We start from the raw sequence: 18,217 nt of genomic DNA, 5'->3' as shown, positions 1-18,217 counted from the left end.
AAGAGGGGGTGAATTGGCAATTAAAAATTTGGTGGAAACTTTTGTAGAAAATTAAAAGTAATTGCACAGCGATTTAGAGTGGTTCGACTTTCTCAAACAAAGTCTACGTCCACTACCTTAGCTATCCACACTAAGGATTTTCCAACAAATTCACTAATTTGTTCTTTCTTTTGAGGCCAAAGAGATAACCTTACAACTCTCTTAAGAATATACCTCAATTCTTGAGAACACTCTTTCTCAAAGAGAATATTACAAATTTGCAAACTTACAAGGAAATCCTCACAAGGTAGATTGTTTGCATAATTCTAGAACAAAGAAAAGAACACTAAAAAATGAATACAATTGAGTACAAGTAGTGTTCTTGAAAGCAAAATGAATATTGAATGAAAAATAGGCTTGAAGTGCTCAAACAATAAGTTTGATGCTTTCTCTTTGATTCTCTCTTGATTTTAGTTGCTTGTTGTTTCTACTTGTTTTATCTTATTGATCAATGGCTTCTAAGCTTATTTAAATACTCCTTCAATTGATTCTGGACGTTGGGGATGATTAGTGGAGTCAATAATGCCGTTTAAGTGTGAAAACAATTAATTAAATCAGTTGGGAGCGTCAGTGCATCGATGCATACCCATGGTGCATCGGTGCATCAAGTGTAAAATTCAAATATTTTGATCGTTGGACCCTTAGTGCATCGATGCATGAAGTGCATTCTATGTTTCAAAATAGTCAGAGTGCATCGATGCATGGTTGGTGCATCAAATGCATTCAATGTTTTCATAAAATCCTCAGTGCATCGATGCATCAAACGCATTCGATGTTCAATTTATTCCATGGTGCATCGATGCATGGATTGGTGCATCGATGCATCACTTTGAAAAATTGATTTTAGGCTTGATTTTGGTTCAAAATACTTTGTGAAAATTGTTTAAAAAAAAGTTTAAGTATAAAACACAATTTTACACATTTAGTAAGGTTTGAAATTGATCTTGAAAGACTTGGAGTAATAATTTGATATTCGATTAATTGAATCGAATATACTTATAAAAATCTTTGTAAAATCTTAAAATTCATTTATACTTAATTTGTTATATCGAAACATCAAAATATTTTCAACACGACTCTAACCACATTTTTCAAGTCGAAGCCCAATTTCGGGCCCACCTGAAAGACGGCCGCGACAATAGTAATTCATTACGGAGACAAGAACAATAATAAGATCAATTTATTTATGTAATAGTAAAACATTCACGGAGACAAGCACCGTAATAAGCTCAATTAATCGGGACTAATTTATAATATTATAAAAGTAGGAGCCCCAAATTATGCCAAATACATGGATTATTCTAAAGTTTAGAATAAGACGGGGCTAAAATCATGAAATTTAACCTTTTCCTATTTCTTTTGCTTAGACGCAGCGTTTTGATCCTTTCCCCAGTTCCCTATCCTTTTCCTGTCGGTGTAGTCGCGTTGAAGTAATAATACAGAGCACTCACACAACGAAATGGTTCCAATGGCCTCCATTCTCACTCAACCGGGCATCTGCTGCATTAGAATCCATCGGCGATGCTGCTTTAGCACTCTTAGGCTCTTCTCTTCAAAGCCGTTAGTTTCCCGTTCCAATCCCCATCGCCATTTATCGCACCGGCCGCTCAGAAAACGCTTCGCTCTCGACGTTTCCAGAAGCTTCTTTGAATCTCACCGCCTCCTCAACACCAAGCCTCTACTCTCCAACACTTCATCTCTCAAGCTTCGCTCTCCGCCTCTCAAGCACAACCTGAGTAAGTCTCTTTTTCCATTTACTTCTGTTCTTATGCGTGGAATTATTAAGTAAATTTTCAAGGAAGAAATCTGGTTAAATTAAGAATTTCATGCCTCTATTTGCAACAAAAAGAGACTGAAAAATTAGTCTGTTTTCCTTTGATTTGTTTAATTTGATTCTCATATTTTACGAAAACTGAGAATTGGTTTCAATTATTGGTAAATTCATAACTCGAACTATTGATATTTACTAATTTATTTCATAGAACTCGTTAAACTGTGTTTTTCTTTCATATACATGTTTAATAATATTACTCAATTGCACTAAGCTTTTTTGTTTTTTATAATAGTACGAGGATCAAATTTTGATAAATTGAAGCAGAAGGATTAACATTTTATTTTTCGAGATGAAATTCATAAGTAGATCAAGAGAAAACAAGTACTTATTTTAAAATATCTTATTTTTTTATTTGGTTTTAGTATTTTGTCTAGTGATGCACCGATTTCAGAAGTTGCTTCAAAGGGTAGAATTTATCATGAAACTTATGGATGTCAAATGAATTTAAATGATATGGAAATTGTGCTATCAATTATGAAGAACGCTGGACATACTGAAACTGTGGAAGTTCCAGAGAGTGCGGAGATTATATTTATTAATACTTGTGCTATAAGGGACAATGCTGAACAAAACGTGTGGCAAAGGCTTAATTACTTTTGGTTTTTGAAGAGGCGTTGGAAGAATAATATAGCTAATGGAAGATCATTGTCGTTGCACCCTCCGAAAGTGGTTGTGTTAGGATGTATGGCTGAAAGGTTAAAGGATAAGATTCTGGATGCTGATAAGATGGTTGATGTGGTTTGTGGGCCGGATGCTTATAGAGACTTGCCGAGGTTGTTGGAAGAGGTTGATTATGGTCAGAAAGGGATTAACACTCTTCTTTCCCTCGAAGACGTATGCAGATGTTAGCCCTGTTAGGATTTCAAAGAATTCGGTTACGGCTTTTGTGTCTGTGATGAGGGGTTGTAATAATATGTGTTCATTTTGTATTGTTCCATTTACTAGAGGCAGAGAAAGATCTCGTCCTGTGGAGTCTATAGTGAAGGAGGTGGGGGAGCTTTGGGAACAAGGTGTGAAAGAGGTCACACTTCTTGGACAGAATGTGAATAGTTATAATGATGCATCTGGTAGTGAAAAAGACGTTGAACCAGGAAGTAATTGGGAGTTGAGTGATGGCTTTAAAAGCATGTGTAAGGTAAAGAATATGGGCTTGCGTTTTGCTGACCTCTTAGACCGACTTTCTACCGAGTTTCCAGAGATGAGGTTCAGATATACATCCCCACACCCTAAAGATTTTCCAGATGAATTACTGTATCTGATGCACAACCGCCATAATATTTGCAAGTCCATCCATTTGCCTGCACAAACTGGGAGTACCACAGTGCTTGAGAGAATGCGTCGGGGATATAGTAGAGAGGCTTATTTAGAACTTGTTCAGAAGATACGCAAAATCATCCCAGACGTTGCAATAACCAGTGATTTTATATGTGGTAAGTTATTATCATCTTATTCTGATTTACCATTTCGATTATTTACTTATATTTGGAACTTGGAAGTTGGACATTTTACCTTTAGTATGGACTATGAAGGGTTGGCATTAATTATCAGTTATTGTAAAAATTAGCGCTGTTGGTGTTCGATGATCTGCTGATGCATTGCTGCTAGAGTTGCTGCCAGTGACTGATCTTCATTATGTATGAATGGTAGCCTCAAGTTTCTGGTGTTCTTATTGTCGGGATCCAATGGTGCAGGTTTCTGCGGTGAAACAGAGGAACATGCTGACACACTAAGCCTAGTAAAGGCTGTTGGTTATGATATGGCATACATGTTTGCTTACAGCATGAGGGAGAAAACACATGCCCACAGAAACTACACCGATGATGTTCCTGAAGAAATCAAGAAAAGGAGGCTTACTGAACTTATCAAAGCTTTCCGCGAGAGTACAGGTCAGTGCTACGACTCTCAGATTGGAACCATCCAAGTTGTACTGGTTGAAGGATTAAACAAGAGAGCTCTAGATACAGAGCTTATTGGAAAAAGCGATAAAGGCCATAAAGTTGCATTTGTTAATCTTCCTTTGCTAGATCGGGATAATCAAACGGATAAGAAAAGGAATCCTGTTATCGGTGATTATGTAGAAGTCCATATAACAAAGTCTTCAAGAGCATCACTTTTTGGAGAGGCACTTGCCATAACTAAATTAAGCACGTTTTACAACAATGTGGATGAACCAGCAATTGCCTGTGGTACCACAAGTTGAAAACTTGCTCCTTTCCATGCGTCGGGTTTTTGTTGCATTATCATCTTTTCATATTCTATCTTTCATGATCTTAAAAAAAAATTCATTTTTTATTTCATTTGATTTTATTTATATTTTGAGAAAAGGATAGCTATGATTGGAATTGAACAATTGCCTCCCCAATAAAAGGAGAAGTTCGAATAGATTAATTGCTTGACAATCTTACTTTGATGCTGGTATTTGTGCCTGTCCTCTATTGTAATGGAATAACTTTTTTTCTTTTTATTATAACTATACATAAATTAGTAATATTAAATATCTCAAATTTTTTTTTATAAAATCCTGTCATAATATGAAATAAAACGTATACCAAATTTATTTAATTAAAATTAAGAAAAAAAATTGAGACTGATTCTCTGAATACCAATTCGATCCTAGCGTCCTATAATATTTAAACGAAGAGTTGAAGGAAAGGGTGAGCTCAAAACTCACATGGGTCTAACGGTGCTGATGATAAACATTATCAAACAAAGTTTACATAGTAACAGTACAAACAGAAGAGCTTTACAGTAGGCCATAATGGTAACTATAACAATACATGCAATTAACAGTCCGTATGTCATGCCTTTCTGAACTAGTAAGCTAAATTACTCATCAATCCGTTAATAACAAACACTGCAAGTTCCCCAGGATCCAAGTTTTAACCTTACGTCTCCCAACACTGCGAGCTGGCCTAAATTATAAACATGCAAACTATATCCATAACAATGTAAGTCAACCCAATTGACAATGTGAGAACCTAATTTAGAAAAACTTCAAGACACAACCCAACCGACAATACGAGTCAGCCCAATTTAGAAACACTTTGAGCCACAGTCTAATTGACAATGTGAGTCGTCAGACCAAAAACAAAAAGGTAAGAAATGGTACCACAAGAATCTTCAAACATGATGGAGTGAAGCATATCTTAAAAGGAAATTTTATACTTTCATGTCTCTCTGTTAGGTCCCTCGGCAATAATTCATCACTAAAAGGTAAAAATTGGCCCCAACTTATTTCAGATCTTGATTCACCAATTTAAAAATAAGTTCTCACCCAAGTCTAAGAAAACGAACTTTTCGACACCTTTATGTTTCCTAATCCTACACTAGAGAAAGTGAAGAACTAGAGAAACCAACATCAGATGTGTCATTATGTAGGCTAGCAATAACCAAACATTAGAAAGGAAACACAATCTAGAGGTTCTTATAAACCGTCACAAAATCATCATAGCATCGGAAGACAACGGGTACATAAGCAAGTGAAAGTTTCAAGCCATGGCCTTTTTCTTCTCTTCCTCAAGCCGCTGCAGTTCTACCAGCCTTTCAGCCCAAGCTCTTTCCCTTGCCACCGCAGCCATCTTACGTTCTACTTGCTTTATCTTCTTCTTTCGATTAGCTTCCTGCAACTGAGCTTTCCTCTTCTTTGCCTCTGCCTGTAGAACCCAACGGCAAGACATAAGCATTTTCTCCAGAATCAATGCAATCCCCAGGAAACAATATGGTAGAGGCATAATATGAAATTAATTACCGATTAAAGACAGATTTCAATAAAGTTGTCGCAACCAAATGCTAGTTTTTAAATGAAATGAACCAAAAATTGAACAGGCATTAATAACCAAAGTTATGAAATAAATCGGTTCATCCATACACATAATTCAGCATCAGCCTGAACGTTTACGTCGGGCTATGGTTAACATGAACCTTCTCCCAATGATTCTGAAAATGGGACACAATCTATTCAGGAAACATGAACCTACCTGCCCTCATTTCACATCCCAAAATCATTGACTAACGAAATTGATCATATATACACCTTCTAATCTCTTCTAAATATATTAGACAATGTAACCAGTTATGCAGATCATAGCTTCAAAAGGCAACCAACCAATAAAATGAATATTGAAGATTTAATGCAACTATAATTAAAGGAAAAAATGCTTGATAATGCGTACAACTAGAAATATAAGGCACCTCCTTCCTCATCACTCATAACTTGATAAAAAAAATAATATCACAAACTTGATAAATTGCTATGTGAATCAGAAATCAGAAAAACTTTTTCAATGTGGTTTGATGGAAACAAACCAATTTAAATGCACGGCGCAGCCTCATTCTCTTTTTCTCGTTCCTTCTTTTGACACTCCCTTCATTCGGATTATTTGGGAGAATAGGCTCCCCTGGTGTATGCTTTACGCACGCATATGGACCTGCATTCTTAAATTCATTAGCATTTCCAGTTCCTTTTCCCCATTCATTCACCAATAACTTCGGGTTTCGTTAAAATTGGCATCTTTAAAGGGAAAAGAAAAGCTTTCTTCCTAATTGGCTTCTAAAACCCTAATTCCACATAAAGCTCTACTATTTGACAGGGGGGAAAAACCAAATGTAAACCCTGAAGAGATAAATTAACAAAAAAAAATGAAGGGATGCTTAATTATTTACCTGGGGGCTTCAAGCTGGCTCTTTTTCGGCGTGGCTTGTCTTGAGGCCTTCTCTTTGCGAAACGAGTATCGGTTAAGCTATGCAGTTGATTTGACATCGAGGTCCATGGAGATTGGCGGTAAACTGACCCACCCATAAAGGAGTTCAAACAGGGTTTAGTACACAACGAAGAGGGGAGAGTCGATATAGTTCGAGAAGCAGGGGAGGTCTGAGATAGGAGAGTCCGACATAGCGGTCGAGCGATACTTCTTAAAGCTCCAAACCCCATTGTTCTAGATCATGAAATGGAGATATCGAAAGTGCAACTGTTGAAAGATAAAGCGGCAATATATACCGTCGTTGACAAAGGCGGCAGTAGCCGGCTATCTTGCTGCTGCTGAAGTGAAGACTGAGGCGGGACGCTGCTGAGGTCGTGAAGTTTGCTGCTGCCGAGTGAGATGGATGAGGGAGGGACTTAGGTTTTTTGTTCTAGACTTTTGGATTTTTTTTAGAGTAAACTACATGTTTAGTCATTCAACTATTTCTTTAATTTTTTTTTAAATCATATCTAAAGTAATGTTTTGGCTACCCTTCATTAAAAAATTAATTAATGTGTCATTATAAGATAATGTCATTTCATCATAAAAAATAAAAAATTTATTACGTCAGTTGTTCTGTTTATTTTTAATGACGGGTGACCAAAACGGAATAAAAACATAATTTTAGATATGATTTTAAAAGAAAAATAGTTTAGTGACTAAATCGAACCACAGAAATAGTTAGGTGACTAAATGAGTAGTTTAATCTATTTTTTATTAATATTTATTTTTGTTAATGAATGATATTTTTATTTGGGTTGAGTTTTTTTATTTAGTTTGGGTTTTAAAATTAAATTTTAATTGGGCTGGACTGATATTTGGGTTTGGGTAGTGTTATTAGCGTATTGTGTTTGGGTTTATATATTATTTAAAAAGATCCAAACCGGTTTATTAAAAATCGGTTTAAAAGGTTTCTAAATTTAAGATCCAAACCGAATCGATGAGACTGTCCAAACCGACTTCCACAATATGCTAAACTAAAATCACAAATACTTTGATCCAAATAGTATGTGATTATAAAGTAGTATATGTTTCGAATATTTCTTAATTATTAATAATGCATACACAACATGTAAATTCAGTTATTCGAACCTAAATTTTTTTAAAAAAATAACATTATTTTTAACCATTTAAATCATACAATGAATTTAGTCTCACATTTCAGTATATACAATCAAATATATTGATTGTATGGGTCATATTGATCCAGATTAGATTAATTTGAGTTGTTAAATCATCACGTCATTTTTTAAATTATAATAATTTAAGATTGAATTATTTTGGGTTGGATCATTTTCTAAATCATCTTAGAATAAGTCTATTGTAGTTTAAGTTTTTTTTAACTTTGAAACAATATTGAATTTTATTGAAACAAAATAATATACAACCTTAACAATATAACCAATCACAAAGAGAATTTTAGGAACAATGTTCACCAAAAAAATATTAAAAAAAATAAAAGAAAATAAAAAAGAAAATCCAATGACAGAATAACAATTGAAGTCTTATTTTGAATTTGATGTCCATCGTTCATAGTAACCCAGTCATCATCAATAGCGTTCCTTCGTCTCTATCCAACTATACGCTTTAAAGATGATGAAGGAGTGTCGAGTGAATCAAAACAAACTTACATGATGCTTCGTAAAATAGATACAAATACATCGACAAACAACCATATAATTGAATCTAACCACTGAAAGACTACCGATAATCACAAATCAGATACGAACGACGTGAGAATCTCTACACGGTCACATATCTACCACAAAGATAGGGGAACAATGTGTCATAAGACAGAAGAAACTTGCCACAAGAGTAGAGTTAAAACGTGTCAAAAAGGAACACGAAAATACGTAAAATATCTAGAGAGTAAGAAGTCAAATAAAATAGATTTTTATTAAAAATTAGGATTAATTTGAGAAAAATAACAAACTCAAACGGGATATGGAAAAAAATGATAAAGATAAAATTGTCAGTCAGAACTAGCACCAAAACTAATATTGTCGTTGACAAAATAAATAAATAAATAAATAAAAAGACTTGCAGATGGTAAATAAAAAGAGAAAAAACTAAGGTTTTTTTTTTTGTAGTTTAAGTTATTTTTAAATGCATTCTATTTTGATTTACATTGGATATATTAGAATTATTAATATTTTATGATCAAATTAGATCAAATTGAATTTAAATATAAATTAATCATTTTTTAATAGTTTAGTGTAATTATAAGATAATAAATATTTAGAATTTTATTTAATCATTGACAACGTACGCATATCCTATATATAAAATTAATTGAACACAAAACTTAAAAAAAATAACGCACTCTTCTACCGTTTAAATTAATAAAGTTATATCATCAGGCTAAAATAATAATATATTGATTTACCACTAACAACGCGGTCAAAGACAAATACAACACTAATAATTACTAAAGTGGGTGGATGATAGTACTTAAATGGCATTGGTAATTCTTAGAATCCTACCTTAGAAAAGTAATAGTAATAATGAAGTGGGTGGTTAATTAACCGCGATAAAATGTAACTAACAAGTTGAACCCAATGATATGAGACAAGGATGTGGAATACACTTGTCGGTTGGTTGGTTATATGTTAAAATGTGCAAGGAAATAGCATGCTTTTCAAAACCAAGAATGATGTAACTCATTACTTCAACTTCAAGTGTCTACAGTCTCCAAGTATCAGCTAAATAAAGTCTAGATTCCACGATCCATGTTATATATATATATATATATATATAAAAGATGTGATCATGTTATAATGTAAAACTAAAAACAGATTTAGTACACTTAGATAAGTAAAAATAGATTGTTGAGATTAACGGTAGGAAATGAGAAGATATTAATTGGAGAAAAACAATGAGTCAATCTCAATCAGCTATTTTCATTTATCCAACGGTCTTAAATCTATGTAAAACTAAAGAATTTTGCATTGTGTAAGTTTATCTTAACCACACATATATATATATATATCACATTTTAATCTATAAATTTGTGTATCTTTTATATTAAATTATAAAACTTCAGAGTTTGGTGATCGAAGTAGGATATTTGAATAGTTTAATGATTTGTTCAGAAATATTTCCTGAAAGTTATTAATAATTATTAAAGGAATTAAAGGGCAAAATGATCATTTAACCATTAAATGAATTAAAATGGGATATATACGGGGGAATGGATAAGAAGAAATATATAGAGATTTTCTTCTTCTCCTCCTTTGTTCTTCCATACGAGAGAGAGAGACATCAAAGGTGAGTTTTCTATTTTGTTAATTAATTGTTGATTTTAAGGTTAGGTTTTGATCATTAGATGATAACTAAGCTTAAGGAAAGCTTAAGTTGTCTTATAATCAAAAGATGAAGAAGTTATAAGAGATTTAAGAAAACGAGTTTTTATATGAAATCATGGAAAAGAGTTGATAAGTTGAATTTGAAGTTAAATTTGACTTGTCATCATGCTAATTAAGGAATATGAAGTATTAGAATTGTATTTAGAACATATTGAAATTTGAGTATGATTCTTGAATTACATATGAAGAATAGGATTTTGAAGTTATAGATGATTTTCATGGATATAAGTTGGTTTAAGTAATGGTAGTTGAGTTTAATGACATGATAGGGGTTTAAAATAAAAGAATTAAGTGAAGAATTGATGATTTTTGGGGTTAAAATACAATTTCTGGGTAGAGGGAACCGATACCCTATGAAGGGAATCGATTCCCCCTCTTGGACGAAAAATTCCAGTATGTGCAGGGGGAACAGATTCCCCCCTGGGGGGGTATCGATTCCCTGGGAACAGATTCCCTCTGGGGGGTATCGATTCCCCCCTAAATGAAAAAATGGAATTTGATTCATTAAATCGGTTTAAGTTATTAACATCAAGTTTAAAGTTTAGGCTTCTGATAGTTGTTTTGAAATGTTATATTTATGTAGATATTGAGTCTAAACAAGCTCTAGAATAATCAAGGGATTATAATTGATTCAAATCAAACAAGGTTAAGGTGAGTGCAATTTTAATTGTACTTATATAATTGAACGAACATTGGCTTGCGATGAGTTAGTGATGGAGTTACTATGGTAAGAAGTGACTCCTAAAATGTTATTTGATTTGTGATTCTTATATGTGCATGAATACATGAAATGAGTATAGGTTTTTATATATGTTACATAATATGCATATGTGATATATGCTATGAGACATGACCAACGTGAAATGAGATAAGCTATATGACTATATGAAATGATATATGAATATGCAATACGTGATATGATATGAAATGACATATGAATATGTAATACGTGATACATGTGATATGATATGAAATACATGGTTACACATACATGTGGTATGTGATAAAAGAGAAAGAACAAGTGATGAGAAATGTATTCATAATAAATGCCCATAGTATATGATACGAGAGTTATAGGTATAGTTGGCATGCCAAGAGTCGAGGGTTACATATGTCCTATAAGACATATGATAGGTCCTACGGGACACAGATTACATCCTTCGGGATGACAGGTCCTTCGGGACACAGATGGCATCCTTTGGGGATGATAGGTCCTTCGGGACATTTATATGAGCTGTGGTGACAGCATATGTGTGCACAACCTCAGTGTACTCGCATACCTCTATTCTCAATAATATACATGGGCAATGCAATTGAAAGATAAATTAAAGTGAAAGTGGCACAAGAAGGTAAGTTTTACATGTGCATGACATGCTTATATATGTTATCATGTAATAGATACATGCATATTGAAATGTCATGATCAAATGATAAGAATGCACATTCATGAATTTGTTGTTAAATGTTTATTTATTGCCTCACTAAGTCTATGACTTAGCGTGTAAGTGATTTACACGTAGGTACCAAGAAACGAGAAGAGCAAGAATAGAAGTGGCAAGGACATTATTATTACTAGAAGATCAGATCCGAAGTAATCGACAAAGTATGTATTTTGGTGTGTATAGAGTGTTGGCATGTAATAAGTCGTTAATTATGAGTACTCTGATGGAGTTTGTATTTTGTGGTCCTTTTTTATGTAAATTAACGTATTTTGCTTTAAACAAAGTTTTAAATTTCTCTGTTTTTCAAAAGAGTCAAAGTTTGAAAAGTCAATGTGACACCTCGGACTTGTATTCGAGTCGGGTACGGGTTGGGGTGTTACAGTTAATGAATTCTTTGACTATGAAAAATTATAAATCGGTCACTCAACTAATCGTTTATAACTTGTTCATTTTTGTTAAAAGTTAGACAATTGTCGAAGCTGAATGTTATCCTACTGACTGTGATATTAGTATAGCCACAAGGGCCCAGAAGGTAGCTCAATAAAAGGATGTTGTTCAGGAGAAGGTTGCAACGGTCGAAGATGAGTCAGCAGGAAGGCGTCAAGACTCGCGAAAGAGGAGAGCTTCAACAAGGCTAACTGATTTTGTTTGCTTTTAGAACCGGATGTAATAAAAAATTTATTTTATTTAATCTCATTTAATATGTTAACATTCAATTCAAATTATGGTATATTTTTAATATGAATAAATAAATTTGTAAGTTATGATTAATCAAATGATCAGTTTAAAAAAGCCAAAAATCAAGCCTTGCATATATTATTATTCAAAAATAAAATGTGAGTTATTCCGCACACATACATGTTGCAACTTAAATACAACATAAATTATGAAACGTGACAAAATCTTAAACATGAATTCAAAACACATATGGGACTAAAACAAGATGAATAAACTGTAGATGATTAGTGTATGCTCGACGTTAAAATTAATAAAATATCACGGAAAAAGCTATATGTTTCACATTTAAATCAATAAAATGTTAGAAATCAAAAACATAAAAATGAATGTAATATGATAATTTAAAATGGGTTTAGAATCTTGGACAATGGGAGTAAAGTAAAGCGTATGGTTACTATAAACAATTGATATTAAAGTGAAGAAAAGATATATCCCGGTAGTTGAGTGAAATTGGCGCCTACACGGGTGGCGGATGCATGTATATTTTACATATTTTAGGATGTACACGTGATTATTCTAAAATTTAAATTTTTTTATTTGTTGTTCATTTTATTAAGAGAAAATCGCCTCAGTGACCAAAAATGCCTTATAATATACGATTTTAACCAACTTTTTTTGGATTTGCCAAAATGACCAACAAAATCGCAACGCGAAATAAAAATCGCAACGCGATCCCCAGAATCGCAAATCAGTTTCCAAAATCGCAACGCGATTCTTGAAAATCGCAATGTGATAGTACAAATTCGCATTGCGATTTTCCAGAATCGCAACGCGAATATGAAAATCGCAACGCGAACACATAAATCGCAACGCGTATCCGTAAATCGCAACGTGTATCCGTAAATCGCAACGCGTATCCGTAAATCGCAATGCGTATCCGTATATATCGCAACGCGTATCCGTAAATCGCAACGACAATACGTAAAATCACAACGCGTATCCGTAAATCGCAACGCGATTTTTAAAGCGCCATTATAATCGCTAAGCGTATTTTATTTTCAAATTACAAAAACGAATATTAAGACAAAATCCCGTAATCGCAACTCATAACCTAAAACCTAAAATCACAACTCATTCCCATCTCCATCTCTCACTCTCTACGGCAAAATCCGTCCCCATCTCCGAAGATTTCTGTCCCCATCTCTGGCGAAATCCCTCACAACCATTCACGGTCAGAAATCCCTCACAATATTCAGAAATGGAAAATCAACCTCCGAGGGTTAGTTTTTTTAATTATTTTTATTTTGAAATTTTTGCATTATTGTAGGTTTTTCATATTGAAACTGATGATAAGTTTACTGGTCATTTCAATAATAGATTAACCATTTCACTTAGATTTCATTTCGCGTTACGATTCTCTCGTTGCGATTTTCATTTCGCGTTGCTATTCTCTCGTTGCGATTTTCAAGTTAGTATTTGTCTTTGTCTTTGTTCTTTCTTTTGGTTGAAGTAATGCAATCCATTCAAGTTTCAATTTGCAGAAGAGTCGCAACGAGATAAATGAAAATCGCAACGTGAAAATGACTATCTGCAACGAGAGAATCGCAACGCGAAATGAAAATCGCAACGAGAGAATCGCAACGCGAAACCAAATCGCATTGCGATTTTCATTTCGCGTTGCGATTTTCATTTCGCGTTGCGATTCTCTCGTTGCGATTTTCATTTCTCTCGTTGCGACAGTCATTCTCTCGTTGCGATTTTCATTTCAACCAAAAGACAAAACAGTGTTACAAATTTTAGTTTCAAGAATAAACTACTACTTTTTATGTTTATTGTTTTGGTATATCTTCACAGTGTAGTTTTTGGTATATCTAACTTGGTATGTTTATTGTTTTTGTAGAAATTTTTTTCGGCTTCATTGACATTAAGGAATAAAGTTAGCCTAGCCACTACAATTGCTTCGAAGCTTTCACCTGCACAAAGACAATTGTTTGAGGAAACCTGCTTCGGGCCATGGCTGAGAGTACAACATCCGGGTGGAGATGCTAATTTGACCCATTTGTGGCTTCAGACCATGACATCAAATCTACCCGACAGTATACAACGTGGTGAGGAAGAGATATGGTTTCATTTTCCACCAGCGTATACTTGTTTTTGGCGGAAGGAGTTCTGCTTAATCACTGGTCTACGATTCGGACACGATGATGTAGGCCGTACACTCGTCATATCGCCCGCCCATCATGGTTATCCTGGGTTTTTCCGGATGAGTCAATGGAGAAGCCGAACTACACGTCGACGACCTGAAGAAATTGTTTAATAAGAAAGCTGGTTTCACTCGGATGGATGACGTCGATGTTGTCCGAGTATGCCTTCTACTACTTGTGTATGCCGGCTTTTTAGGCAGAGAGGCCAGACAACCTATTCCTCGGGAGTTAATAATATTGGTAGAGGACCTGAATGCATGGAATCTGTTTCCGTGGGGTTCGTATATGGAAAGCTACCTGGACTAAGTTGTCTACTGCCTTTGATGACCGCAAAAGTTTGCGTGGCGTGGGTCGAAATACACTTTGTCAGGCTTTGTTTGGGCCTTTAAGGTAAGAATTTCTATATAATGTTTCTAAAATTATAATTAATTATTTAACAATTACTAATTTTGTATTATATTGTTTGTAGATTTGGATATTCGAGGCTTTCCCCAGCATACATATGCAATAAAACGTCAAATGATATTCCCAGGGCTATTTCCTGGAAGAGGAAAAATCTGTTGGATTGGGAAGACTTAATACCATATGCGACAATAAATAATGTAAGTTAACACAAATACTTTCATATATATAAACAAGTTATTAATAGTAGACGTTTAACTTTGTTTGAGTTTTATATTGTTAGGAGGCCAACATTCCATTACAAAGACTGACACCCACGGAGGAAGAGCTTGCCAATTGGTGGCAAGCTAGTCAGAGTTTTTTTGATGGCACGGATGATGAGCAGCATCCACTTCCTCCAATTCGAGAGCCATCACCTCACCCAGAGCCATCACCCGACCCCGACTATACACCTCTAGAACGAGAGCCATCACCTATCCCGTCACATCATCGAGCCTCTTCTCCACCATCACCTCATGATAGGCGACCGGTAAAGAGGCCACGACATTTATCTCCTTGTTCTCCACCTCCACGGGATGAGTTACGTGATGAGGTCAATGCCTTGCGTGAGGAGATCGGTACTCTACGCGATAACGATGGTGCATGGCGTGTGGAGGTGTCAACTTTACATGGTGAGGTTGCCGCTCTACGTGAGATGATAGTATCGTTGCAGAATGAGGTTCATACTCTACGCAACGAGGTAAGTTTAAGATTTTCCATATTTAACTTAATGATAAATTTATTCGTAATTTCACTTAGATTAGCCATTTCACTTAGATTGCTTAGTAAATTTATTCGGTTGCTGCCAATTCTGCTAAACTGTGTATTCTTTAACACTGTGAAATAGTATTTGTCTTTGTTTTGTCTTTTGGTTGAAAGTAAATTTGTTCAGTTGCTGCCAATTTTGCTAAACTGTGTATTCTTTAACACTGTGAAATAGTATTTGTCTTTGTTTTGTCTTTTGGTTGAAAGTAAATTGTTCGGTTGCTGCCAATTCTGCTAAACTGTGTATTCTTTAACACTGTGAAATAGTATTTGTCTTTGTTTTGTCTTTTGGTTGAAAGTAAATTGTTCGGTTGCTGCCAATTCTGCTAAACTGTGTATTCTTTAACACTGTGAAATAGTATTTGTCTTTGTTTTGTCTTTTGGTTGAAAGTAAATTTGTTCGGTTGCTACCATTCTGCTAAACTAATACCCTGAAGTCAGTATTTGTCTTTGTTTTGTCTATTGGTTGAAGTAATGCAATCCATTCAAGTTTCAATTTGCAGAAGAAGAAATAGTTTACTTTCGCAACACGAACTTAAAATCGCAACGAGAGAATCGCAACGCGAAATGAAAATCGCAACGACAGAATCGCAACGCGAAACCAAAATCGCAACGACAAAATCGCAACGCGAAACCAAATCGCATTGCGATTCATTTCGCGTTGCGATTCTCTCGTTGCGATTTTCATTTCGCATTGCGATTCTGTCGTTGCGATTTTCATTTCGCGTTGCGATTTTGGTTTCGCGTTGCGATTTTAAGTTTCGTGTTGCGAAAGTAAACTATTTCTTCTTCTGCAAATTGAAACTTGAATGGATTGCATTACTTCAACCAATAGACAAAACAAAGACAAATCTAACTTCAGGGTATTAGTTTGAAACATATTTTTCTTTGTTATCTGATGCATTTTGTGAACTATGATAGATAATGACTTGGGTGAATACAATGCAAGTTTGAAACATATTTGTCTTTGTTTTCACTGTTTAAATATCATGTCTGTTTATTTACTGATTTTTGTATTTAATTATTTAGCGGCCCGATAGAGTGGATGCTTTACGTCGGGTTATGCTTGCACGACGGAGTTCATGCATTAGACAGCGTGCACGTGCTATTAAGTCTCCGTACACCCCAATAGTGCGAAGACACCGCAAGAAGAAGCCCGACTCGCCTGTCATCCCTCAAGAGTCCACTCCTATCGTTGAAGAGGCCCCCTTATCATTCCTCGAGAGTCCCCTCCCACCGTTCAAGAGGCCACTGTCATCATTGAAGAGGTCCCTCCCACCATTCAAGAGCCCGATTCACATGGCGTCATATGTAGGCTTCTTGATAAACCCTCTGACGTGCCGGACATAATGGATGAGAGTTGGCTCTCGTATAAGTTACCGGCCAGTACCATTCCGGTATCGGAAGTGGAGAGGAGACAACTACCAGACACAATTCTGGATAACACCCTTTGGGCTAAGACCGCAGTTGATTTTTATCTACATGAGCGGAGCCAGGGGTGTTTCACTGACATATGCAAGCTCACCGATGATATCTATTTGTTGCTTGATCAGTCTTGGTGGGGCGTATTATTAGGGTCGAAGACAATGGCTATTTCGATGGGGGGTAAGTCTTATATTTTCTTATATTTCAATTTGATTAATTTTTTTTAAATTTATGTAAGTAACTAATATATGTCTTTTTGTAAAACAGCATATCGATGCGTGGGTGACACGTCTTCTAATAATAAGAAAACTTAAGAAAAATAAAATATGATATACAATTATGCCGACGTCTTTTAACGCCGTTCACTTGAAGAATGCACGAGATGAATCATTTGATTTGGGCAATGGACAAGCTAAACTTTATCCTGCATGGTGGGAGGTCGATAAGGTTAGTATTTATTTTAGATTGAGTTTAAAGGTTTTATGAATAAGTGCGCAAATGAATGAATTATTACTTATGATTGCAGGTGTTTATCCCTGTTTTGGAACGTAAACATTGGATTCTCGTCGAGCTTCAGCTCCCATCCCTTAAGACAATAGTGTAGACAGCATGATAAATTACATATCATTGGCTGATTTAAGAGATATTATTAAGGGATGGAGCTCTCATTTGGCTAAATTCTTGGATGCGATCAATTATTGGACTCGTTCTGGAAACAAGAAGCCAAAGAAGCTCAATATTACAGTTATTAGAGACGAACCGCGCCACAACAAATAGAAGGAGCCAGAGGAGATTGTGGTCCTCTCGTATGCTTGGCGTTGGAGCGTTTGACGACGGAAGCACCAAGTATCTACCTCCCACCGATAGAGATAGAGCTGCAGTAGGCTTGTGGTTTCGGCATTATATGGCTAAATCGATATATACGAGACGCTGCCTACCTGCATCCGCGTTATAAAAATGTCCATAAACATTGGTAAGTTTATAGACTTTTGGTTTGAAAATGTTTGGTTAAGTACCTAGAATTCAATAATTTGCTGTTTGTAGGTTTTAGATGTGTAGAAAGTGTTGTTTGAGCAAATTTTGGTTTCTGCAGGTTAATCTCAGAAGTGAACTGCGTGAAATGATGTATGGCTGCAAAAGTTGATTCAATAGTTTAATTGATTGTTTTTTGATTGTTTAATTGATTTGTAAAAGTTGATTCAATAGTAGATGATTGGAATAAGAATTATTGCTTATTTTTTGATTGTTTAATTGATTTGTAAAAGATGATTGTAAAAGTTGATTT

General features: G+C 35.0%; 1 protein-coding gene and 1 pseudogene across 1 annotated transcript; one reads left to right on the top strand and one right to left on the bottom strand.

Moving 5' to 3' along the window:
• Positions 1-1,488: 1,488 nt before the first annotated feature.
• Positions 1,489-17,414, top strand: LOC120196817 (annotated as a pseudogene).
• LOC120196816 lies at positions 5,121-7,618 on the bottom strand. Its single transcript, XM_039198535.1, has 4 exons — positions 7,600-7,618; positions 6,536-6,819; positions 6,179-6,300; positions 5,121-5,526 (listed from the first exon to the last, which is right to left on the bottom strand). The coding sequence occupies exons 2-4, from the start codon at positions 6,801-6,803 to the stop codon at positions 5,362-5,364; spliced, it is 555 nt and encodes a 184-aa protein (XP_039054466.1). The 5' UTR covers positions 6,804-6,819; positions 7,600-7,618; the 3' UTR covers positions 5,121-5,361.
• Positions 17,415-18,217: the final 803 nt, after the last annotated feature.

Source organism: Hibiscus syriacus, unplaced genomic scaffold, assembly GCF_006381635.1.
Source record: "Hibiscus syriacus cultivar Baekdansim isolate YM2019G1 unplaced genomic scaffold, ASM638163v2 tig00117034_pilon, whole genome shotgun sequence".
Classification (NCBI taxonomy): domain Eukaryota; kingdom Viridiplantae; phylum Streptophyta; class Magnoliopsida; order Malvales; family Malvaceae; genus Hibiscus; species Hibiscus syriacus.
Note: the sequence above shows the minus strand (reverse complement) of the source record. Positions and strands in the feature narration are given on the sequence as shown.

What these genes read in the sequence shown, in the direction of transcription:
- LOC120196816 (XM_039198535.1), bottom strand. Translation starts at nt 6,803, where the DNA reads ATGGGGTTTGGAGCTTTAAGAAGTATCGCTCGACCGCTATGTCGGACT. An exon ending in AGCCAGCTTGAAGCCCCCAG is followed by an intron (nt 6,301 to 6,535) that starts GTAAATAATTAA and finishes TTAAGAATGCAG; the next exon opens with GTCCATATGCGTGCGTAAAG. An exon ending in TGCGCCGTGCATTTAAATTG is followed by an intron (nt 5,527 to 6,178) that starts GTTTGTTTCCAT and finishes TGGGTTCTACAG; the next exon opens with GCAGAGGCAAAGAAGAGGAA.